This window comes from Mercenaria mercenaria, chromosome 17 (genome assembly GCF_021730395.1).
Source record: "Mercenaria mercenaria strain notata chromosome 17, MADL_Memer_1, whole genome shotgun sequence".
In the NCBI taxonomy this organism is placed as follows: domain Eukaryota; kingdom Metazoa; phylum Mollusca; class Bivalvia; order Venerida; family Veneridae; genus Mercenaria; species Mercenaria mercenaria.
In genome coordinates, this window is record NC_069377.1 from 58,527,606 (window position 1) to 58,554,416 (window position 26,811).

Genomic DNA, 26,811 nt, shown 5'->3' on the forward strand with positions numbered 1-26,811 from the left:
TGAGAAACACACCATAACAGTGTAAACATGTTTGACCTAGTGATTTCATGGAAACAATTATTCTGGCCAATTTTCATTAAGATTGGACCACAAGGGTTTGCTTTGTTTTGACCTAGTGACCTACATTTTAACCTCAGATAACCCAAATTCAAACGTAGCCTAGATTTCATCATGGCAATCAATCTGACCTAATTTTATGAAGATCAATAGAAAAATACAACCTCTATCGCATACACAATATTTTTCTTTGATTTGACCTAGTAACCTACTTTTTGACCTCAGATAACCCATATTCAAACTTGACCTAGATTTTATTGAGACACTCATTCTGACTAAACTTCATGAAGATCAATTGAAAAATACAGTCTCTATCGCATTCAGAAGATTTTCATTTCTTTGATTTGACCTAGTAACCTACTTTTTGAACCCAGATAACTCATTTTCAGATATAGCCTAGATTTTATCAAGATAATCATTCTGACCAAATTTCATGAAGATCAGTTGAAAAATACCGCCTCTATCGCATACACAAACTAAATGTCGACAGACGACAGACAGACGACGGACGCCGGACATCGAGCGATCACAATAAGTGAGCCTAAAAAGCTTAGCTCTAAATAGCAACAAAGAACAGTTTCTTTTGTAACTTTTCTGGAATTATGAAGCAAAGATAATGCATTTGCGAAGGTATAAGAAATGTTAAATTTAAGAGAAAACAATGCAAAAAGCGGAACCGATGTAAAGAACTTTGGTCCTGCCTCTTTTTATATGTTAGTAACTCATCAATACGTTTTTATCACTGCTACGTACACATTTCGATAGTAATTTCCCCCTTTGAAGACTGATAACTGTATTTTCCATTTACGTTCGTTCCATTCCTCTTCCACTGAAAGTTATAATCTGTTGCCGAGCTACCATCTCTTGGATATTGTATTGTTGTGGAGATAGTAAAGCTGAAAATGCGACAAAATCAACAGTCTAAACATATTATTGGCTAGAATGTATGTATACATGTCCATACGTTAGTCACTAATTTTGGTGGTTTTAGAAATAATAAACACAACAGTGTAATATAAATACCACAAAGGCAAACGTATGTAATATTATAATTATACAATGCAAATATGGAATTCACCATCGTGTTGTGTTCATACTATTTAACCTTTAGCCTGCTGTTGGCAAATGATTCTGTCTTTGCGACAAGTGCAGACCAAGATCAGCCTGTGCAGGCTGATCATGGTCTGCACTGTTCGCTATTCAGTCAGTAAATATTTAGTGAACACCCCTTCGAATAATAAGTGGTATTGTCCACATTGAGCGATAGACCAGTTCATTTTAGAAATTTAGCAGGGTAAAGGTTAAGGTAATGGATCCGTAATGACAACGGCAAATTACATATTTTCCGTGTGCAATTCCAGCATTGTAAGCCAGATTTACGTCGAGCTTGATGTTAGTGCAATGAATGCCTTAATGAAAATACTAAATCCCACTGAATTTATACGAGTGTCACCACAGGTCCAGTGCCTTAAGACCTAAGCTTAAAGAATACCTCTTTCTTCAGTGCTGCAAACATTGTATTCTGGAAAGCATTTTAATTATACATACACATATATGAAAGAGTGTAATGTAAATATTTAGAACAATGATATTTGAAACACCTCATGATATTATTGAACTTATCCATATTTAACCATGTTTAATACTGTCTTGCTAAACTAAAATTTGAATGGAAGACACAAGTTAAAGGCAGCTTACAAGAACATACCAAAAGGAATTAACCTAATAGAATTTTACTTAGAATCAACAAATTGTGTTTAGTAAACAATTTCTATATTGTAAACGTAATATGTGAGATGAACGTCCAACTCTTAACGATTTAAAGCTTCGTTTTGTAAGGTCAATTACCATATGCAGCGAAACCAAAAATTTAAAAAAATGCTTTAAAACAATTCGTATATACAGCAATAACGAGACGAATAAAAAGAATGCTTTTTGGCAAAAGAAAGGTTTCACATATACGGCGAAATCAAAATAAAAACAAAACTGATACGAAAACATGAAGGATGGATTCAAAGCTGGGTTCGAATATGGTCCGAAAAGGATCACGCTTTTTCCACAAGTTTAACTTTTTCTTTGCAAATGCTGACTGAAATAAGAAACAGAAATAAACAAAATGTGCGAGAACATACTCTTCGTTCGGATGAATAATAAAACGTCCGTCTGTAAATACGACAGTCGGCATATCAAGGTCTGTTTTATTAATCGTATGTCGTATAACACTTTCGCCGCCAAGAAAATCTGTTGCAGACACCATTATTTTGTATTCCCCGGTTTCCGAGACATCTAGTTCGAGTTTGAACTTGTCTTTTGCAGAATCTGTGCCGTACAGAACATTTTTTTTGCTGAATGTTACAAGGAAATCTTAAATTGCGTGAAATTGTGTTAATATCCGAATTTGATCAACAATAAAATTTCTTTGCATGTCAAAAGGTAATACTTTTTGTAAACAGTTTTACTGGACAAAGCGAAGTCGTCATGCATTCAGTAATCAGATAATGGGTAATCAGGTGTCCAAGCACAATAGATACTTTTTATAATAATTTAAGGGTTATGGTAAACAGGAGTCTGGTTTGAATTAAAACTCCTTCCAGCTGCCTTTAGGTAGGCTGGTGTTTCGAAAATAGCGCTGCAAATGACACTGGTCGCCTCGCTAATAAATGACCTGAGCTTACTAGTACGCATCATGCCGAAAACCATATCATATACTTTTATGTGACAATTCATCCAATAGGTTAACCATATACATGTATGTTGAAGATATTATGTATAATGAATAAATGTTATATCCTTAAAACTACTCGCCCACAATTTGAGTGAACATTTCAATATGATCATTACTATCAAGCTTGGCATTGATAGAGAATATTAGGTTACTGTCTTATAAATTTAAATTTATTAAGTGAGTCGGAGAAAATATAAAAGTCAAGGCTTTGCCGAGACTTTTATTTTTTCGTAGACGAACTTAATAAATTTAAATTTATAAGACAGTAACCTAATGTTCTATTTATCCTACTTTCTGATCTAAAATCATTCTTTAATTAAAATTCAAAATTTACCACCAACTAGATCTGAGTCTGTCTTGCACAGAAATTAATTCATAACTTTATCATGACATCACCATACATAAGGGGTTCTAACTGACCAATCAGAGAGCTGCATTTTCGAGTACCTGCCAGTTTCCACTTGGGTATAACGAAGTATATTTACAATGAAAATATAGTGACTTCAGAAATAAATATCACACTATTTTAGCAATTAAATTTAGATTTTTCACTGCACATGCCCCAGATGTTGCTACAAACAACAAAACGTTGAAGTTTCATTGAAAAATTATATGGATTTAATACCTTTATTTTAGTTTAAAGTTTGAGATTTTAAACAGGGAGTCTATGATAAAGTCCGAGTAAAATGTAATCAATACCCAAGTGAAACTGGTATCATTCTGCAATGTTTTGGACATGTTAAAATTATGAATACGCCCCACCATTACACAAACAGGTCTTTAAAATAAAAATATTATAAAATTAGAGCCGAAAAACAAAGGCTAACCTTGTTCTGCTTTGTGTCTGACTTCTCTGTTCTGCTGAACATAAAAGAATAATTTTAATTTGCTGCCAAGTGAAGTTTTGTCCGAAGTTCAGTTGAATGTCGGATTGCCCATCCTCACCAAGCAAACGATTGACGAGGCTTATATACACGCCATATCGCCGCTTGACAAAACGAATAGGCAAACCGTTTCCTCGATGATTTTATTCAATAACACTCTATTACAGATTCAATATATTCCTAGATTGACGGGTAGAAAGCTAAAATTCTCAACAAACGCTATACATGAGTCACTTTCCGTTTCTCCGAGCGTTTCCGTTATAAAAACTTTTCGTAGTAATTGCAAGTACGGTATGCATACACTATACATTTGTGATGGTCTCACATACCTAATAAAAGCGCGTTTATGAAAATAATTGCATAAATATGTCTTTTAGCAGTTATTCTCAAAAACAAGATGGCGTCGTTTTAAAAAAAAAATCCAAAAAGTAGTCCGCCAAGCTTTATTTAGTCACTGACCAGATAAAGCAAAATTTATCTGACCCCTTGATTTTTGCCTTTATTTTGCATGAAGGTAGGATAAAATGTATTTATCCTACCTTCATGCAAAATAAATGCAAAAATCAAGGGGTCAGATAAATTTTGCTTTATCTGGTCAGTGACTAAATAAAGCTTGGCGGACTACTTTTTGGATTTTTTTTTAAAACGACGCCATCTTGTTTTTGAGAATAACTGCTAAAAGACATATTTATGCAATTATTTTCATAAACGCGCTTTTATTAGGTATGTGAGACCATCACAAATGTATAGTGTATGCATACCGTACTTGCAATTACTACAAAAAGTTTTTATAACGGAAACGCTCGGAGAAACAGAAAGTGACTCATGTTTATCCATAGCGTTTGTTTAGAATTTTAGCTTTCTTCTCGTCGATCTAGGAATATATTGCATCTGTAATGGAGTGTTATTGAATAAAATCATCGAGGAAACGGTTTGCCTATTCGTTTTGTCAAGCGGCGATATGGCGTGTATATAAGTCTCGTCAATCGTTTGCTTGGTGAGGATGGGCAATCCGACATTCAACTGAACTTCGGACAAAACTTCACTTGGCAGCAAATTAAAATTATTCTTTAATGTTCAGCAGAACAGAGAAGTCAGACACAAAGCAGAACAAGGTTAGCCTTTGTTTTTCGGCTCTAATTTTATAATTTTTTCATTTTAAAGACCTGTTTGTGTAATGGTGGGGCGTATTAATTTCTGTGCAAGACAGACTCAGATCAAGTTGGTGGTAAATTTTGAATTTTAATTAAAGAATGATTTTATATCAGAAAGTAGGATAAATAGAACATTAGGTTACTGTCTTATAAATTCAAATTTATTAAGTTCGTCTACGAAAAAATAAAAGTCTCGGCAGAGCCTCGACTTTTGTATTTTCTCCGACTCACTTAATAAATTTAAATTTATAAGACAGTAACCTAATATTCTCTATATATGACACTGAAAAATGATAAAATGTGTGAAAATTAAAGTTAGATATTGTTAAAAATGCAGGAAGAATGTAAATTTTCTGCATTATTTCAAAAGCGTTGCAACGGTTTACTACCTTCTGCACAATATTTTGGTTATATATAAGAATATCTGTCAATAAGTTTGTGCCATTAGTCACTTTAAGAGTACTCACTTTTTATGGAATTTTGAGATAAGTTATTTTTCACTTAAAATGTGTGCATTAGTTCATTTAAAAATATAAGTTCTTAACATTTCTTTCGGTTCTTTATAACTACCTTGTTCTGCACCGTTTACAGTCCAAATTATAGATTTAGGAGATCTGTCGTTTGGCCGGTTCACTTCTTCTATGTTCAAGTTTATTGGACTTTCAGCAGACGCTGTGAGCATTTCCGGCCAGGCCCCAAGCGTTGCTATGTCAATATGATCAGTGACATTCCAGGTGACAAGGGATACTTTGAGTGTCAGTGTAACAGCCTGTGATTGACGTTTGAATTCCCCGTCAGGTGGCATCAAACCTGCCTTCAATTCTAAAGTGTCGTCTGCAACAAACAATTGTAACGTCAAGCATAATAAATCTAGTTAAATAGTTTCTTGTAAATAGACAAGAGTATATGAAATATAAACTCCTAGTATAAATATGAAGCCATTTCTTCCAGGGCCTGTTTAAATACGAATCATTTCACGATGTTTCAGTGTTTAACAACTCAGTTTAACGCCCTCGTGGTTCAATTCCTACGCATCTGAACCGTGGGAAATTAGACGATAAACCACCCGAAGGCCTTGAATATTTGTTAAATGTAGTATAAAATAAAATTGATAGAAGGAAGACATCCGGTTTAGCTTAATAAGTGTTTGTCCAGATTACAAACCACTAATCTACAAGGACAAACTTATACATTACCTTCTTCTAAAAGAAACTATCACCTAAGTTTGAGATTGGTAAAATATACGTTATACCAGTTTTTATAAATTTTCCTTGACAATGCAACTTTGAAGTGAAAAACAGACTCATCAACGTTGAAATAAATGTTTCCATTTTCATAGGAACGTACTCACCTGGACTCACCGTGTTGCCATCCCCAAACATGACTGAAAGTCGATTACCCTCTTCATTGAAATAACATCTTGGATCTGCGCCGAGCGTGCTTATTTCAGTAAAATATACTGAACATGGTTCCCCAGTACTAAATGATACTGCTTTGTCAAAGTCTACATACAGGCCGTCAGCTAGATTTAGATAAGGATACATTAGTATTGCATATGAAGCAGATTGTCATCACCATTGTCTATACCTAATCAAGATAGAACAATACTGTATACTATAGAAAATAGTTACTTTAAAGACACTAACCTCCAGATTTCGGCTAAAAATGATCATGTTTGGTCATATTATGAACATTTGAACATCAATTTCTGTTTCTAAACTATCACAAAAATGCCAAATCAAGAAAAAAGACATACCCAAGTCGGGAATCGAACACGGGCCGCCTAAGCAATAAAAAAACTTTCCCGCGTCTTAACCAGTGATACGTACCTAACGACCGTTATATATAAAGCAGTTTACCTACGGTACCAAGTTATAAATGCTTTTATTTTTTTATGGAAAAATAAGTAATAACAAGTAAGTTTTACCATAACATAAAATCTGTCAGTGACTAAGTTCCAACGCCTATAATTTCCTGCTACCTCGAAATGTTTTTGTTTCTTTGTTGCCGTGCGATCTGGAGGTCAGTGCCTTTAAACTAGGATTCGTATCCAAATACATTCTGTTGACATCCACCACATATTATATGAGCCGTGCCATGAGAAAACCAACATAGTGGGTTTGCGACCAGCATGGATCAGACCAGCCTGCGCATCGCGCAGTCTGGTCAGGCTCATTTTCGCTTTTTAAAAGCCTATTGAAATTGATGAAAGTTGCAACAGCATAATTCCTGACCAAGTTGCGCGTGCCGTGCGTCTGAGATCAGTGCTGGTTCGTACCAACATTGTTGTTTTCCAGGCATGTTATATTACTTTTTCTACAATCAACTGTAAATTTGTAAAGCGGGAAAATTAAACTTCTTTTTGATTTTTTTTAATAAGCCTGATAAGATATGATGGAGAGATTTGTATTGCAACTAAGTTTATTAATGTAAACGTGTGCACGTGCGTTTCAACAACTGTTTCAATTGTCCTTTGTGGCAAGTTTGTTATTAACTTGAAAAACATACCCGTCTCAATGAAAAACAAGGTGTCCTCAACAGGAACTGGGGCACGCTCGTAGAAAGCAATTCTCAAACAGCCAACCAAGTGAATATTATTAAACGACGGGCACACCCATGTTGCTTTTGAGCTATCGGGTATACGCAGGCTACATTCAAGTGCTGATGTGGAACTATCAAATGTACCGACAGCAGACGAGTGAGCAGCTGACGTAAGAGTTACGTCCATACTACCTAGAAAAGTAAAGAAATTAAGCTTTGAAAGTAGTGAAATTAATGGCATAGAATGAAAATGCATCAGCTGCTAAAATCACAATTGTTAAAAGCAATAAATGCGTTATACAAATATGTATTGATATTCAAAATATCCCATCCTTGTGACACATTTTGTAAATAAACATAAAACTCCATTTAAGCAAGCAGTACGAAATTGGGTACAGACCTTAACGACAAGAGGTGCAATATGGAACGCCGGGACAGCCTGATGTGATCAGCTATAGTTTCATTATGTTAACTTACAGTCTTAACTTGTTTAAAACCGTGTTATTTTGACAGTTTGCTGTACTGTCTTGTCCACATGACCATACTATCTTGTCAAACAGACATGCCGTTATGTTAACATACAGTATTAACTTGTTTAAAGCTGTGTTATTTTGACTATTTGCTATACTGTCTTGTCTACTCATCATATATGGCGATTTGTATAGCAAACGGACAAATTAACACATACTTAAACAAGTTAATACTGTATGTTAACATAATGACAAGATAACATGATCAGTAGACAAGACAGTATAGCAGATGGACAAAATAACACAGCTTTAAACAAGTTAATACTGTATGTTAACATAATGACATGTCTGTTTGACAAGATAATATAATCAGCAGACAAGACAGTATAGCAAATGGACAAAATAATACAGATTTAAACAAGTTAATATTGTATGTTAACATAACGGCATGTCTGTTTGACAAGATAGTATGGTGAGTAGACAAGACCGTACAGCAAACTGTCAAAATAACACGGTTTTAAACAAGTTAATACTGTAAGTTAACATAATGAAACTATAGCTGATCACATCAGACAGTCCCGGCGTTCCATATTAGTGTACATCAATTAAAGTAATTATCCTGCATATCAAGATCTTAAATTATAATTGTAGTTGTAATCTATAATGTTTTGCTTTAATGGTTTCAAGACAGTGCTTTTATTAATTTACAAGAACGTTTTGCAGTTTACAGTGGGTATGTTACGGAAGGTCAGAGGTTCTACCCAAGTGTCTGCCCGTGATGAAATAATGCTCGGAAGGGCACCAGGGTTCTTCCTGCACCATCAAACGCTTGAAAGTCACCAATAACTGGGTAGGTATGACGTTAAACCCAACAAACGAAAAAAAAAGTGTAAGGTCAGATATGGTAAACTTTATTACCGCTAAAGTAACATTTAAATTGTTGTGTTATATCATAGATGCTCCCCATGCTGAGATCTTTTGACGTCGTTTCAAGTTGTAATGTAACAGTTACTTCCTTTGTATCGTCTAAATCCTGCTCTGTTGGTGACATGCTGGCTATCGTGTAATCTGAAACGTTTAAATTAAAAAGGATACAATTGATGCAAATATATATATTAAATGTGCGTTTGAGTTATATGCGTTAATGTGACTGGAAAATTGTCTTTTGTACTGTTTCTTTCTCGTGTTTGTATACTTATTACTATGTGCAATCTTCACATTGTGGAGGACATTAAATAAACAATACTGACAATAATAACGATATTATATTATACTATGTTATGTTATGTTATCTTATGTTTTAAACTCATTTGAAGAACAACTTGAAGGTATTCCAATGTTGTTACAACGCATTTTATTCGTATTGTAACATCTGCAGAATCCCTTTGTAAGGGTAATAACGTATCCCGAGGGATTCTGCAGATATATAACTAGAAACGAACATGCGTGAATGCAATTCTAGCCTGAAAACGTGTAAAAAACTGAAACTGGATATATTGTCTATCAATGCCATTAAATGTCCTCGAAATGCGTTGAAATTTCAAGTTTGTTTGATTACGCATATGTAAAAATGTGTTTAACAGTGCGTGGTCGCGAGGCCACTGTGACCTTGATCTTTGACCTATTGATCCCCAAAACAAAGCGGATCATTTAGTTTCTAAGCCAAATCGTGCCATTAAGATTGAAGGTTCTAAATTAAGTGGATCACAAGTTATTGAACAGAAACCGTTTTCAAGGTTCAGGACCCTGTGGCCTTGACCTTGACCTTTGAGCTACTGATCCCCCAAAAAAACAATAACGCTCGTCTACTTTACAAGCGCAGTCAAGCTATCAAGTTTGAATGTTCTGGGTCAAATGATTCTCAAGTTATTGGGCAGAAACCGTTTTCAAGATTCAAACCATTGTGACCTTGACCTTTGACCTACTGACTCAAAGAACAATAAGGTTCATCTACATTATAAGCCCAATCATGGACCAAGTTTGAAAGTTCTGTGTCAGGTGGTTCTCATGTGACTGGGAGGAAACCGTTTTGAAAGTTCAGGTTCCTTTGACCTTGACCCTTGAACCTACTGACTAAAACACGATAGGGATAATCAGCTTTATAAGCCCAATCATGCTACTAAGTTTGAATATTCTGGGTAAAGTGGTTCTCAAGTTATAAGGCGGAAACCCTCCACTCTACCGACTGGCGGACCGACATTCCGACTGGCAGACTCGACCGACAGGTGCAAAGCAAGATATCCCGGTTTCTTTGAGGTTGGGCATAAAAAGAGAACGCCAGTATATGTCTGGACAACATGAACGTTAGATCAAGATAATAATGGTGTATACACAGTCATGAATGTTATAGCTTTTTAAAATACTTATTTAAACAACAGTATGTTCTGCTTTTTTTCATAACTGAATTTTCAAGTTGTTTACTACTATTATAAGAATCTTTCTAGGGGTTAAAAGAACACGGGTTTTACTAATGTTTGACGTAGCTATGAGTAAGAAAACAAGCAATGTCTGCTTAACACAGATGTGTTGATCCGTGATGTGGCACAAACAGTTTTATCAATAAACAGTACTGGGAGTGTATTTAAATAACACTGACCTAATTCGGCATACACTGTTAATACTGGCCCTGTATGGTTTACAAAATCCTCGCCATCATCTCCAGATCTGGCTCCCACTTCGCATGTACCTTTGAATACAATAAATTGTGTTTCTGTACAGTACGTATACAATGCTATATTGCATACAATTTCGAATGGTACATTAAGTTATCTTGAACTCTATACATATGTCAAACCCAGTCTGCAATCCTGTAAGATAGGTCCTCGCAGTATTTTGCGTTTTTGGATTCATATATTTTGCAAATAGTACGCATTGTCCCATTTCTCTAACCAGTCAACATACTGCCTCTAGACACTTTCAGTAAACTTAGAATTTATTTTTTCTAAGAACGAATTCGTGACCTGGACTAACCCATGCCAAGTGACTTAAGTTTGCAAATCAGATTACTTGATAACGCATTATAGATAATTTATCAAAGTGAAATTTTATGCAATACTCTGCGTGTCTATATTTTTACAACGCTGAGTGAAATGTCAGACAAAGCGTTTATCCTTAATGACGCTGTTTACAGTTTTAAAGCAACATTTCGCTAAGTATATTTAGCAGAATATTGATATATCTAAAAATGATTAGTAAGTTTAATAAATATAATAAAAACCTGTTCAAATACCAACAGATATCAATTACAGAGAGACCTGAAAAAGATGTGAGTAGCCGATCGATAAATGTCTTCTAGAAAGAGAAGTGACTTCCAGACCACTGCTGTAATTATTCGTCGTAGAAAAAAAAACGAAACAAAATTGCACCCCTACGAAACCTTTGTGAAAAATTAAAAGAAAACCATTTAAAGTGTCGTGTTTAGTTTTGCTATTTGCAAAATATTAGATAGATAATAGAATAACACAAATGATATGAAAACCTCATAAACTTCTTGTCTTATTACAATTCACCGGCCATCTTTTTTAGAAATATTTCTTGTTTAAACTTGTCTATGCAAGCTGAAACGTGATGTTTTAGGGTTTCGGTCTATCTAGCATGTACGAACGTAAGATAGCACGTTGGTATTAATATGAAACCAGTTAAACAAGGCATGAACCCTGTAATATAAATGGGAAGATTAAAGGCTCTGGCCTCCAGATCGTTTGACTACAAAAAGAAGATGTTTTTAGATAAACGCTATATTTCTTAAAATATTGATGTGCTGTTCCCCACCTACTTTATGTAATGTATTTTCAATTAAAAATAATACTTCTCGGTGAAAATATTTAGAAAACGTGTTGATAATAACATTTAGAAATGTACCTTCTTAAGTAATATCCGTAATTTCTATTTCAGTCATTTATGAATTATCTTGTAATAATTGTATAAAGTTGCTCCTGCAACAACGTTATGAATGTCCGCCATTTTGTTTCCCAGAATTCTGGAGGGTGACCCAGTTTTTACGGGAAAACCTAATTTTGGATGACATCACAATGTAAACAAAATATTTATATAAATAGCCCGAATATTAAATGGTCATCAGTTGTTGTTTGGAATTTGATCTAACTATAGAAGAAAGATAGAAATTGATAAAGAATAGATAAGATAGACCATGAAGAAGATATACAAATATTTAACATGAACAATACTCAGAAAGTACAGGTATTTGTCAATGAATAGTATTTTTATATATTACTGTTGTATAAATAAATATTGACATACTTTTACACCAGGTTGAGTGTAAAAATAAAGATAGTAAACTTTTAGTGTTTTTCTTATTTAGCGTTTTGCCCTCGGTCCATCCTAACAATATATTATATTATATTATTTGAAACTTAATTACATGGAATCATATGAGAATTAGTTATTTTTCCTACTTTTTACGATGAAAATCGAAAAGCGTTTGTTACGGTTTACTCGATGTAAACTGCCTCGATTATAAATATCTATATTTAAGTTGTAGTCAACACTGAATCCTCCATAGCGGTATTGGTAACGACAGCGGTAAATTCTTTATTGCCGCGGCTGTTCGGGTTCGATTCCCGACGCGGTCATATTTTTTTCTTGATTTTGGCATTTTTAAAAATAGTTTAGAAACAAAAACTCATTTTCTAATGTCCATAATATGTCCAAACTTCAATTTGAAAGAAAAATCATTTTTAGCCAAAATCTGGAGGTCAGTACCTTTAAAGAAATTAAATATCTGTGTTTATTATTATAATGATATGAAAGTCGAAACCACGACGATGGCAGGCGAAAACACGATGGTGAAAACGAGAAAAGAATTATAAAACTATGTCTTTGTTTCGTGATGTCGTATTTTCATCATTGTCATATCGCATTTTGACTCTCGTTATTTTGATCTCCACCGTTTGCATCGTTGCTACATATTTTGTTTTTCATCACAGTAGTTTTGTGTATTGATCTTTGTATTCACTGTCGTTCCAACTTTTATCATCGTGGATTCGAGCATCCAGGCGGACCGTAATTATTAAATTTTCTATAGCGTAATTTATATTAAAAACAATGAAAAAAAAATCGACTGAAGAGAAACACAAAGGAGAATGTGGTCGCAAAAACTCTCGTTGTGCTTGCAAAATAAAAAATTGACTCCAGCAAGAAAATACTGTCTGTTTATGAACACGGATCGTAAATATAACAAACTTTAAAAAAAAAAAAAAAAAAAAAAAAAAAGCTATTTACTTCTTATGTTAAATGTTTTACTTATGACAATTGTAATTGTATTTAAGCCATCTTCAAAGAATGGACCCAGTCATGCCGTACAGCATAGAAACAAGTTACTTCTCCATCCATGGCACCGCTAAGATTCCGTACATTATACTGACTGAATTTTTTGAGCTTGTACTTTAGATATATATAGGACATTAACAAATAAGGAGACGAGACTTCTTTCATATGCTTCTAAAATGGTATTTCTTACATTCAAAAGGATAAATTATGCTCTCAGGTATCTATTAGTTGATTTGCAACTGATAAATAATCAAAACAATTTATTATTTACAACGTTTCGCTAGACTAAATTGATATATTTTCGTTATCACCTACGTCAATGGAGTGGTCGCTGCTTTGTTTCATAAACAAGTCATATGAACATCAAAACAACTGTATTGATTAGTTAACTTGAATTAGTGAAACCACTTCTAAATACCCGAGAGAACAGCATGTTCTTTTGAACATAAACGATGTTGTCAATTAAACTGGAAAAAGAAATAATCAAAGATATTTTTTCTTGTTAACAAGAATCATATTCTGAGTAATACGAAATATAGATGATGCTATTAAGCAGAACCGGTTGTGGTTCTTCCCATGAAATAGGGCTTCGCGTGTACCGGTGCTTTAAGCTGGGAACATTAAAAAACGGAGAGATAGGCTGAATTAGCCGGACATACATGTATATATATATATATATATATATATATATATATATATATATATATATATATATCTCACACACACACACACACGCACACACACCACGCACGCACGCACGCACGCACGCACGCACACACACACTCTCTCTCTCTCTCTCTCTCTCTCTCTCTCCCCCCCCTCTCCTCTCTCTCTCTCTCTCTCTCTCTCTCTCTCTCTCTTGTGCGTATTGTAAAAATGAGCACAGCCCCTGATGTAGAAAAAACTACCAAAATACGTTCCATTCCATGATCCTTAACACATCATTAACCCTTGCAACGCATTTTGTCGCTACCACAACTCGCCGAATTTTGGTAGTGACTACCAAAATGCGTTGATACCATTTTGAGGTGTAACACACGGCATCTTATCTCGAGAGCTTGACATATTATTTTGGTCGCACGACATCTTATCTCAAGCGCGCGACACCTTTTGTCGAGCGCTCGAGATAATTAGATTTAGAGAAGTTAGTGTTTGTCCGCCCAGCATTTACAAGAGTTCATTTTGAACGGTCAAAGGCTTCTAAAAAATAAAATAAACAAAAACATAAATGTTTCTAAATATCATTCTTAATTTCGAGGCTAGTTAAACTATCAGCCTTCGTTTTTATGCACTGTTCTTCGTACGAACTTACCTGCATTGATATTATGAACTCTTATTTCCATTGTAGTTTCATCGAAGACTTTGACAATGTCTAAAACCATTTCAACCGTTTTTACGCGTCGTTTTACCCGCTTACGATCAGTTGACTCCCCCGTGTCAGTTAGCATGGCATTGTCAGCAGATGTTTCTGGAAATTCCATGGCGCTTGTGGCTTCTCGTTTTTCCCGAGAATCCGCCGATGTCAGTAGTAATATTTGAACATCTGATGTTACCAAGGCTTTGCCAGTTATGTTGAATGTCTTTAACAAAGAAAATAAACCTGTTCATATGTCAGATATAATGGACATTTACTGTGTACAGAAAAATGTCAGAAGATAATTATGTAATTTGAGCAAGTTTGTCTATTCTTAGACTTTTATGCCGAATTTCATGAAAATTGTTTAAAGAATGTAGTATATAATATATTTAAGTCCTGATTTGTGCAATTTGATCATTGGTTTAACTGAAGTTTATTGTAGTTAAATTGAATGTACTCCACGATCTCACAGAAGCAGAAAATATCACAACAAAGAGTCTATGTATGGGGCGACCTTTTTACAGTCGTTATACGGCACTTTAAAATTGCTGTTGTAATAGTTATTCTAGCATAAAACTGCTGTTCATATCACTTTTCGGGGTTGTTTTAAATAGACTTTGAGCTGACAATAACCCCCCATCCCCCCATCTAGGGATATTTCTACGCTATGATTTTCTTAAAGCATATAATATGAGCTATCATTCCAGAAATTCTGCCCTCTGGCAGTCGGGTTCTTTTTACGTTACAGCCTACTTTATACGTTACCATTAATAATTTCCAGAAAATACTGACTGGCACTACAGTTAGCGACAAATGGTTTACTAGCTACACAATATGTCAATATATAAAGACAGAATATACAGATTTACATTTTGCAGGTAGAATTGACACTTATAGGCATGTGCTTTACGTTATCAAATGTACGTTACCAAAAATTGTAACGAAAATAGAAAATATAACTGTGTGATTTTATATTTTATAAGAAGTGTCTATGTAAAAAAAGAGGTTGCGGTTATAACAGATGAGAGCTTGATATAATTGTATCAGTTGTAAGATATTTCTAGTTATTACGAAAAAATAAGCGGTAATGTACAGTAAAGAAGATCAAATAATATAATGTTGACAATATGAGTTTCATATTTATAATAATTTTTTAAAAAGTCGAAAAAAACTTGGGATATTGTAAAATATTTTGTTTAAACAGATATGTAACATGTACAAATTCCATAAATTTGTACTATATAATTTAATACATATAAATATATTACAAAATATAAATCTATGTAACGAAAATTACTTATTACATAAATCATATATAGTTGTCTTCAAACTGAATTTACAATCAAGATTTACAAAAAAAATCATTTTTCAAGTGAAATGAAACTGATTTCATTGAGTGGAAAATGAAATAAATAAATAAATAAATAAATAAATTACTAGACTAGCCACTAGACTGATAATAACTGTATTTCTATATTTTTCCCTTTTTTGACGAATTCAGTTTCATAGAGACAAAAGCCAGTCTATTTTAGAGATTTTCACACAGGACTGATGTTGAAATTATCAGTCTAGTACAATCCGAAATGCTCTCAGAGAGATGATTGGCACCTATGGCTATTAGATTACCCTTGGATAATTTGGTACATCATGCTAGTGGTCATGTGTTACGCTGCTCATCATAAATCTGTTTACCTAACTGATTTTTAATGGAGATAACTAAAGAACCATTCTCATCTAGAATAAACCATTGTGCTACTTTTGAAATCTTGATAGGTCATCTTGCAAATGTATTTATTAACAATAACATGTTTATTTGATTTAAAGGATTATTCTAATAATTAAAATTCTGAAACTGAAGAATGGATTTTTTAAAGCTTCTTACAGCATGCCATTGTCAAAAGCACATTTTAAAAGGTATGTTGAGTTCAAGTTTATTCAAACGATAAAAAAAACTGCTTGGTACATTATGTGGCAAAAAGGAAGATTATGATTGCTACCATAAAAAACATTTCAAAGGTGTTAATAAAACTGAGACTTGTCCCATTGGAAAGCCAGCAGATATAGACAAAATTATGATAAAGCTGTACCAAAATTAAAAGAAACACAAGTGTCAGCAAAACATTATTTCTATTCAGTGACTAAGCACCGTACTGCAGTCACTGCAGCACCAAACAAAAAAAGACGTTTTATTTTCTTAACAAAGATTGATAAATAATAAAACTATTGAAGGGCGATGCATAATGAAAGGCTGGTGCACCATTCTTATTGCCAGATATCTAATGCTAATAGCTAAATACAATATTCTTGCTCTCATAATAAATGCGAAAATTTCAAATATCTAATGTCTATAATGCTGAAAGATAATTCTAATTGACCTTTGATTTTATGAAATAAAGATCTGCATCATGTCTTATAAGTCTGATTTGAAGAATGTTCTACCATGTCATGCCAACATCGGACAATAGCATATGCATGTTAGCATTCAGCTTTGTATGGAGGGCCTGTGCGCCATGCTAATTGCCGAATGTCAATTTTAATGCTAAATGCCAATAACTTTATGCTAAATTCATATTATTTAATGCTAAATGTTACTTTTTATTAAATTATGTGTCATTTATCATTTGGAAATTAGCATGGCGCTCCGTCCTTTCTACAGTATTGTTTTGCCATCGCATTTGACAATTATGGCTTAATGTTTAAGATTTAGCATTTTGCATTAAACATTTTGATTTTGGCATGTGGCATTTTTCAAATGAAAGGGCGGAGTTAGAATGTTAACTTCCTACTGCAATATATTTTATGCGAAATATCAAATGCTTACTTGTATTTAGAGTATTAAATATTTTTGACGTTAAAATGAAGTATTTGGTAAATTGAACAAGCCTTTCATGAATAAAACTATACTATTATCAACTAAATAGCAAATAAAGTGGTCTAATAAGATAAGATAACCAGCGCTTAAAATTTCAAATAATATTACTTTATAGTATACATAAGATTTTCAACCATTTCCAGTCCTCTCTACACTGGCGATTAGTTGAACAAATGCCTGTACCTTATAAGATATGTAACTAATTGTTAATATGGAGAGTTACCTTGTCAACACAGAAACATTTTGAAACCAAATGTCTCTATTTAACATCATATTTTTCACAAATCAATTAATTTTATTTTAAGACATTTGGCTCTGCTAATCTTTACGAAAAAGAATACAAGTATGGGGTTTTCTTGATTTGTAAAGCATTAGATAACTAACTGGAGTTAACTGAAGAATATAGTAGGCTAAATGCGAAATTTGCACAAATAAGAAACTTACAAGAATTATAAGCTAAAATGTATTTCTAACTTTGAGACGTTTCTATCTTCTGCAGAAATACCAATTTTGATGTAAAAATATGCTTTTATGTATTTACATACACATTTTTAAAGCTAAAAAATCTTTCAGAAAAGCCATAGACCTTCTAACTAACAGAATACAGGATAACAAGAAATGAAAGCATTCTGTCCGAATATTCTCAGAGCAAGATTGCAGATTTATATATCCGGTGTACGTGTGTTTCACTGTCCTTCAAATACAACACTTCAATATGCATTATTCAGCCCCTGGACCGGGATATTCTTTAATGCACCACTATATTATTGAATTTGTGCATTCCGTCTATTAACGTTCAAGGTTTTAACACAAATATCGCAAAAAGCTAACTTTTTCCTCTACCAGTTCGGGGGAAAAACATATCTGTTCTACTCCTATATTGTTCAATTACAGTTTAATTCCTTATGTCCATTTTATGACAAGCCATAGGAAGTGTATCTTTCAGATTTTCAAATCTAACTGCAAGTACCAATACAGAGAAATGAAAATTCGTTTCTACTCAGCTGACCCCTGCCTTTCTAAACCCAAGCTACCAGATGGTATCAATGAATTGCATAAACATATGGCAGTAAACCACTGATCTCTATCAGTTAGGCTGTGGTCAGTTCTAGACATTGATTGATAACAAACCTAAAAAGAGGTTTGTGAATTTTCGGATTGTACTAGACTATGATATTGGACATAGGATATAGACTGGCTCAGTTCACTACATTCAATCATAAAAAATGTAAATTCAAAAAAAAAAGATATATCATAGTCTAGGAGCTAGTCTAATAAATTACCAGTGTGTGAAATGATTTGCAGAGGATGAGTGCTCAAATTTGCTTCATAAATATGGCACCTTTGAATTATTCAATCAATGATAATATTACAGTCCACTTTATGATAAAAAAAACTTAGTAGATGCAAGTAATGAAGTTTGCCAGAAATATACTATAGTGACATGTGACTCGGCTGTTGCTATGAAGGCATATTCTTTGGTTCTGCAATCTAGAGATGGACTTGGTAACATAATTGTTAGAATGGGTGTGTTTCACACAATCTGCTCTATATTTGGGCCTGTAGGAAAATTAATGAAGGGCAATGGTCTTACAGAACTTGTAATAGAATCAGAAATTCTTTCTAATGGTTCACGTGATAAAGTATTACCAGGTAAACGCTACAACCATGCCCTAAATGTACACAAGACTGTAATGTAAGCTCTTGAGCGTTTGCTTCTATGCAAGTTTGAAGAGACAAAACCCCACAAGGAAAACATTTTAGAAGAAACTAATATTGCAGAAACGGACTGAAAGTCCATGCAAAGGTGTTTGAAATAATAACTCTCCTGACTTTAAAGAATATTTCAACAGAAATGGGCAGTTCAAATCAGAAATCAGAAATGGTGAAAGTGGCATAAACTGCTCAATTTTGATTAATGTATGTAGACATAATTCACTTGATGTTGTTGCTCATCAAAGCAACGCAGATTAATGCTTTTGTTTTACATACAGCCTTTGTGTAAAAACTGTGCTCTTAGTTGTTCTTCGCATTTGATGCAATATTGATGCCCGCTACCTCCTCGTTTACCTGTTGACATTGATGAATATTGATCCAGATGCAGAAGAGCTACTCCGAAGTAATGATTTTAGTGTACCTAGGTCTTCTGTACCAGCATTGAGAAATGCTGTAGATATCACTAAGGAACAGACAAGTAAAAGACATGCAAGTCTGAGGTTGGCATACTTGGTTTCAATAGAAACTATGCTGCATATGTCCACTGGTGCATGACACGTCATTACAGAACCAGTATGTTGAAGCAACACTTCAGAATGCAGAAATACACAGAGAAGACATGTCCCAACACAAATAAATATAACCTACTATAATACGAAGTAGTGAAGAAGTTAACGGGGTTACGATGGCATAAAATCCTTCACGAACCCATTCCAGGCTGAAAAAAAACAACAAAGATGAAAATTACTGTGTGTTGTCTGGTATTCCTGTGAAATCAGAAGTCACTCTTGACCTTAAAGCAACTGCTGAAGTTATAATACTCAAAACAAAATACTACAGATAAGAGCAGAACATAACGTGTATGGACAGTTGGTACTTTTGGCTGTTCAGCACAACACAGATCTAGAATTGACACTTTCGTTTCCTCTAGGACCTATCCCCTGGCCGTTATAGCCACTGTGACTGGAATGCCAATGAAAACAGACAAGTCAAAACTACTTCACTATGTAAAGGCTGTAGCCATCCAAAAAGACATTGTTTTGTTGATTGATAGTGAAGCCCTGCTGCAAAGCTTAGTAAGTAACCATCCCTGCAATATTCCAAGACGTAGCCGAAGTCAACTACCTAAGACAGCTCGTGTCGATTTTGTAACTGACACTTACAGTCCTTAGTTGATCAAATCATATCAGCGTGGAAGACGTAGATCTTCTCCAAAATTCTTACTTGTCAGGAGTGAAAACCAAAGTACCATGTGACTGAAAAGCATTCATGTCAAATAGTGAAAACAAAACACAGTTGATCAATCTAATTTTCGATCAATGAAAATGTGATTCCATTGCACCAAAGATGAAGAAGAAGACAACTGTATTTTGCCAATGGTGAAAAGTGTTATTTACTCACAAGTGAAGATGGGAACAAGGTTCAAGCTTAACCTTATATACCATTGTTTCTATATAAATGAAGAAGCAGACACAAGAATAATATTCATTGCATGGATATCAGTACTACTAGCACTACATGAAAGGCGAAAATCACAGTCAGATCCCCAGATACAGACGCGTTTGTGTTATTGGTGATGTCTTCAAAAATACGAAATACTGTTGTTTTTTTTTGTTTTTTTTTGTTATTTTTTTTTTTTTACACTGGAACAGGCAATAAGAGACACCATTTAAATGCTCATGTCATCTTTATAAGCAAAGGAGAAAGAATCTGCTCATTTTTTTCCTGCAATACACTGTCGGACTTGTTGAAACAACCAGTGCTTTTGTTCGCACAGCGAAAGTAACACCGCTCAGTTTAGTAGAGAAAAAACAGGTGTATGTTGCAACATTAGCAGAAGTAGTTTACATCGCTGATCAGATGACCTCTTAATGGCATCGTAAATATTGTCTGTGCAATCTATGAACTGAATAATATAATAACATCAACAGACTTATATTATGACAGGTTTCTTGCAAAGTATCGAGTACGTGCTGGCAATGTCCCGAGCAAGTATAAAGGCATGGGCATGAGTCTATTTCCACTCTGCCATTTGTCACTTAAAATGCACATAACACGTCTGAAATATCAATTTACCCAATTATACTAAAAGTAGATGAAAGTGGATAAAAATTTGGATCGGAAAATCTATTTGAATATGACTGGTGTTCCGATAATATAGTGCTTCAAGAACTAGCTAAAATTATTTGTGACACATCAGCAACATGTGACTCTAATGACTCTGAGTAGAGATGACCAATATAATTTTCGCTATATACTAAATAAACAGTGATTATGATGACTTAGGTTAATTGTTTCTCAATTTAGATTTGTGTGAATTTATTTGGTTAGACAGATAAGCGGTTGTATGTGTGTATCTTTTCAGTTACTCAAATAAACATTCAGTAACGTATTGTAACGTAAGTTACAATGTCAGTGCTGTGATGTATGCATTTTTATATCAAACTAGTTCGAACTTGATAAGCTACTCGAATTATTTAAGTTTGAACATCATTATAAGGATTGAATAAACAATCTATTGACTGAGAAATGAAAATATTATATCGTGAATTTTAGTAACGGTATATAATGGTAACGTGCTTGTTCTTAAAACAGCTGAACGATGAATACTTAAATACTAATGTAATATGTATCTGAAAATACTATAATTTAGACATATCTGATATTTTCTGACAATTAAACCTATTTAATTAACTGATATGAGAATTTTTATAAAACATATGGTAACGTAAATTACAAAATGAATTGATCGATTGAGAGAACAAAACTAAACGAGAACATTGACAACATCATATTCTGCATATCACTAAATCCACTTGCTAATGATTTTGGTTGTTTCTACTATATAGATCACCACATTCCAGTTTTATCATTTATTAAATAATTGTTAAGGTAACGTAAATAACAGGCTGTAACTCATAGAGAACCCGCTTGCCAGATGGCAGAATTCAGATATATGATCTACATACAAGGGGCTTCAAAACTAATGAGGTCTACAAAAATCCCTAGAGGGGGGAGGGTTTCACTTTCCAGCTCTAGGCCTAAAAGGAGAGAAAACGTGTGTTAACAGAAAGATTCTCGCGCTCACGTGCTGTTAAAACACCTTTTTATATATGCTCGTTCCGTGGCAAAGCGTAAATGTCATTCGGCCCCTAAACGGATAATTCAAACGGAAATGACGTCAAAGTAAAAACAACCCGGACTTTCCCGCACATTTCGTGGAAATTTAATGACGTTAATAAAGTGACAGTGTATTCATTTATCAGCTTTTACACGTTTTGTGCTAGAACAGCGTTAGCTCATGTTCATCCGTCGGCGATTCCGGTTTAAAGAGATATGTGAACTAGGCATTAAGACCATATGTTTGTATAAATTATGTGTACATTTAAACAAAATTGCTCACGAAATAAGGTTTCTAGTGTATAGAGACAATATTATATGAATATTAACTGCAAAAACTGCCATTTATATCAAGAATGCTTACCATATATCTAGCTTGGTCGATATTTTGTGGTCTTATACCTATTGTAACGTTAATGAAGATAACTTAAAATATGACACCACATATGCGATATGACTCCACATAATTATGCGATATGACACCACGTATGCGATGATATAACTGCTAGCGGATGAAAAATACGCACAAAGAATAATCGTAGTAAATCTTCATTGTGATCTTAAAAGTCTAAATATGTTATGTTTCTGTAAAAATCTCACGATATTTGCTGTGTCTGGAAGTAAGACAATATCTAAATGTGTCACTGTAGGATTGCACGTGCTATTGGTGCCGCCACAAACACCACACTTGTCTACTTTCTTCATTGATGACATCTCGTCTGGAAAAGTTTAAAAAACTAATAAATTCGTATAATGAGATATGTCAAATTTCGATGTAGGTTATTAACTGTTTTGTTTATACATAAGTATTGCAGAGTCGAAATGGTACAAGCTATGATCTGACACAAAAATAACCCCAGTCAATGTTATACATGGCACCATATCACAACTTACACTAGTAATGGGTTGTTTAAAATTATTGCATACAATACGATGGTATATTTGGACGAGTACCAATCTGAAGAAAAAAGTATCGGGCGAGAGGACCAAAGTTGTTGCATCGTCCGATCGAAAATATTATGTCTAATTTGGAAATAGACTGGGCAGCCACGTAGTACAATGCGAATCGCTCAATCACGTGGTACAATGCGAATCGCTGACTGGGAGTAAAATTGTAAGAGTATACATTTCCGTATAAGAAACAGATATACACCATTTTGTACGATGTAACAATTTTGGCACGAACTCAAATTATACCATAACAGTAACAGACCGGTAGCGGATGAGTAAAAATAATTATTGAAATATGCCCTACCAGGTTCATAGCATACGCCGGTACAATCTTTATACTGTGATTTGTATGGGTATTGATCTGGGTTGTGATCACACTTTCCGCACACGTCATCCTTGTAGGTGGTGTTACACTCGTTATCATGCATACAAAGCACATCGTTACCGGTAACGTTAGTTGTCCCATCTGTAAATGTTGTTTTCCACTTTTAGTTAAACTAGTGCATGTAATAAATTTTGGATATAAGATTATTTTATTTATTTTGAACAGATGAAAACGTTGCAGAAGTCGTTACCTCCCTTTTTCGTGGATATATTGACACACGCAGAAAATTTCCGCAATGAAAAGGAAACAATCCGCGAGGATAGTTAAAACAGCGAGACTCACGGTGTGCACATGCGTTTTACTGCGCAAGCCGGGCTCAATCCACTTCCGTTGGTTAAAAATATCATGGGCGTGAGAGCTATTTTGTCCATTTTTTAAATACCATCGGCAAATTCTGGGTATTGTAAAGAAGCATTTAAATCGAAAGTTGTGGGTTATTTGGTGACTGTATATGTAAAGAATTTCAAACAGGAGAAATAAAAGTCAAATCACGGTAGGTAGTCAACACAGCGGCTTTATGTCCAGCCATAGATTACCTGTGATTTGAGCGTTAGAAAAAGTTCGTCGATAACCGTGAACGTATTGAATAGATGTAACTCATGTAATTGTTTAATTAAGGAATCATATCAATGATTTGAGAAGTATCAGTTGGAATGTTTTTGTTTTTTTTTTTGATATCTTGCAAAATTTATATAAATCTGGGTAGCATGTCAACAGTTTGTGAACAGTTCGTACTCAAAATATCTCGAATGTATTTTCTTGAAATTGTGTTCATGTTTACAGAATTTTTAAATGATATGCGTCATGTTTGTAATAACGAGAAATAAAAACAATCGGATAAAAATCTTTGATTAATGCTTTTGGTAGTGCCGTTGACTTGTTCATACACCAATAAACTGTAAACAAGAACTACTTTTTTACTTACCGTAACATATCATTATAGTTTTACCGTCACTTACACAAGAATGTTTCTTTGTGTCCGCATCGTCACACTCAGAAACAACAAGGACTGCAAGTAAGCAAAAGATACTAAATCAAATAATGCACAGATTAATACCTGAATTTCATTTAAATCGTGTGTACAAAAGCTCTTTGTTACATTATTCCCATTCTATTCTTTTTTAAGCCGAACTCATTTTTCATTTGTAAATTATAAAAGTTATTCACTTAGTTTTTTGCAGAGTAGCCCTTAGATTATGAAGATCCATAGACGTACCCGGGATATTTTAGGTGGGGTGGCGTTTTATTTCTGTTTCCATTCCCACAGCCCCCTCTTTTTTCTGTTTATGTTTTTATTGGGGTGTGGGCTTGGGGCCCGAGGGTATCTGGGAGAAAATAGCTTAGACATACTACTTGACAATTTGGCACTACTTGCACTTTTGTTTTGACTACTCAACGACAAAAAAAATCAATTAATCTTTAGTCTGCTAAATTTCTAAAATGGTCCATCATTCAATTTGGGCAATACCATTTATGTTCACTGAAAATTTACAGACTGATTAGCGAAAAGCGCAGACCATGATCCGACATACAGGCGAATCTGTGTCTGCACTAGTCGAAAAGGCAGAATCACTTGACGTCAGCAGGCTAAATAAATGTAACGTGTTATATTAGAGCAAAAATTTTTTATTACAGATTTATTTTTATATTATTTTATTTCTTAGACCGGTTATCATCATCATCATCAGTGTGTTGAATATAGACCGGCTATGTTGCACAAATTATGAAATGGAGATTTACGTAAGGAATCATGTAATGATATAAAATAATTAAAATAAAAGTCTTGATACAAAGGATAGCTAGCCTTTAATTTTGAAAACCGTTACCGTCATAAGGTTTAACATAGTGTTGTTGATGAAAGACTTTAAAAAATATTACTTTTCAGCTATTCAATAGGTGTATGAAATATGCCTAAACACGAAATAGTCAAATTGTCAAATAGTGATGAATACTGCTATGTCTAATCTATTCTATCCCGCATATCGTAGGAAGCGCCCCCGCGCCCCAACCCCACCTTCCTCAGCACACCCTACCACGCACACACAGAGAAAAGAAAACCCTCGTCAGAATATCTGGACTTAATAATTTAAAGGCCACATGTGTATTGTTTAACTGCGTAATGGACTGTATCTGTAGAGGAAATGATTTGATATTTAAATTTCTGCTATTAGCCATTTATAGACAAAATAAATGTCTATGTCACAGGGTAAGAAAAATGTGCAACCAGACACTATCGACTGAGCTACCCAGCGACCTACACATTTTCTCCCCATTTTAATTTTCAAGTCCTATACCGCGATCGCAAAATGTAATCAAAAGCCGTAAAATATTGTTTGTGTCGAAATCGCATTAAGATCTGACGGAAATGTAGCAGAGTCAAATATAATAAAACTTATAACAGAAGATATGGTTAGGAGAGACGAAACCATGAAATTATTAGATTTTCATTTTAAAACCAAACCAATAAAATTAATGTTTAGGGTAACCTGGAGAAGAAAAGTGGCCTCGAAACCCACTATGACATAGAGGCTAGTGTTTTAAATATGTTCTATTACATTTACACAGGGGTTTTCTTTATGGATGAAACACCTTAAAAGGAGTAGACACGGTAAAGGTCCGCATTTTCCACCTCAATCCACTAAGCGGTTTATATAAGGACAATGATAAAATTGTTTATGTATAATTTTTTAACGGGTTGATTGGGACGAAACAACATAATTTTGCTTCAGTAGTATTAATAGAAGAAATAAGATGGTATTTGTGTCAAATAATCTTTAGGAGGAAAGTTATCGTAATCTTAAAGACACGTAATCGCTTACCTATCGTGTTAAAGAACGCCGCCAGAAGCACAATGTTCAAAATCTGCTGTCGCTCCATTGTTCAGGAATAAAATTCACTATTCCTATTTTTCATCCGTAGTCAGAAAATATTAAGCAAAAATTAAAATATCCGCTAATAATTCAGCAGCATCTGTTTACATTTTCCTAGCTCTATACTTCTAATCATTGAACAACCGCGTGACAGATTATCTGGAATCTGAATTAAAGCTATCCGTTCAAATTTTCAATATATTGAACAATAACAAATGAAGCCAAAATGAAATGCATTAAATAATGAATTCCATTGCTTTGTTTATCGTTTGCTTTTACAACGGTTTAGATTTCAGATGCGTAAGAATTGAACCACGAGGGTGTTAGCCCGACTGGTTAAATATCCAAGCATCTGAACGATAAACATCGGTAAATAAGTCGATAAACTACAAGAAGGTAATGTTTTAGTTCCATTCGAAG

At 34.1% G+C, this 26,811-nt stretch overlaps 1 protein-coding gene across 1 annotated transcript in view; it reads right to left on the reverse strand.

The window, feature by feature from the left end:
* LOC123536736 (uncharacterized) overlaps nt 1-26,576 on the reverse strand; it is a 52,511-nt gene extending 25,935 nt beyond the window's left edge. Inside the window, exons 1-12 of the mRNA XM_045320117.2 lie at nt 26,341-26,576; nt 24,447-24,530; nt 23,441-23,602; nt 22,786-22,904; nt 14,433-14,700; nt 10,428-10,517; nt 8,750-8,899; nt 7,329-7,553; nt 6,172-6,342; nt 5,391-5,654; nt 2,190-2,376; nt 811-953 (exon numbers count right to left, since the gene is read on the reverse strand). Coding sequence (XP_045176052.2) covers nt 811-953; nt 2,190-2,376; nt 5,391-5,654; nt 6,172-6,342; nt 7,329-7,553; nt 8,750-8,899; nt 10,428-10,517; nt 14,433-14,700; nt 22,786-22,904; nt 23,441-23,602; nt 24,447-24,530; nt 26,341-26,398 — 1,921 coding nt within the window. The 5' untranslated portion in view covers nt 26,399-26,576. The remainder of the gene's footprint in view (nt 1-810; nt 954-2,189; nt 2,377-5,390; nt 5,655-6,171; nt 6,343-7,328; nt 7,554-8,749; nt 8,900-10,427; nt 10,518-14,432; nt 14,701-22,785; nt 22,905-23,440; nt 23,603-24,446; nt 24,531-26,340) is intronic.
* Nucleotides 26,577-26,811: the final 235 nt, after the last annotated feature.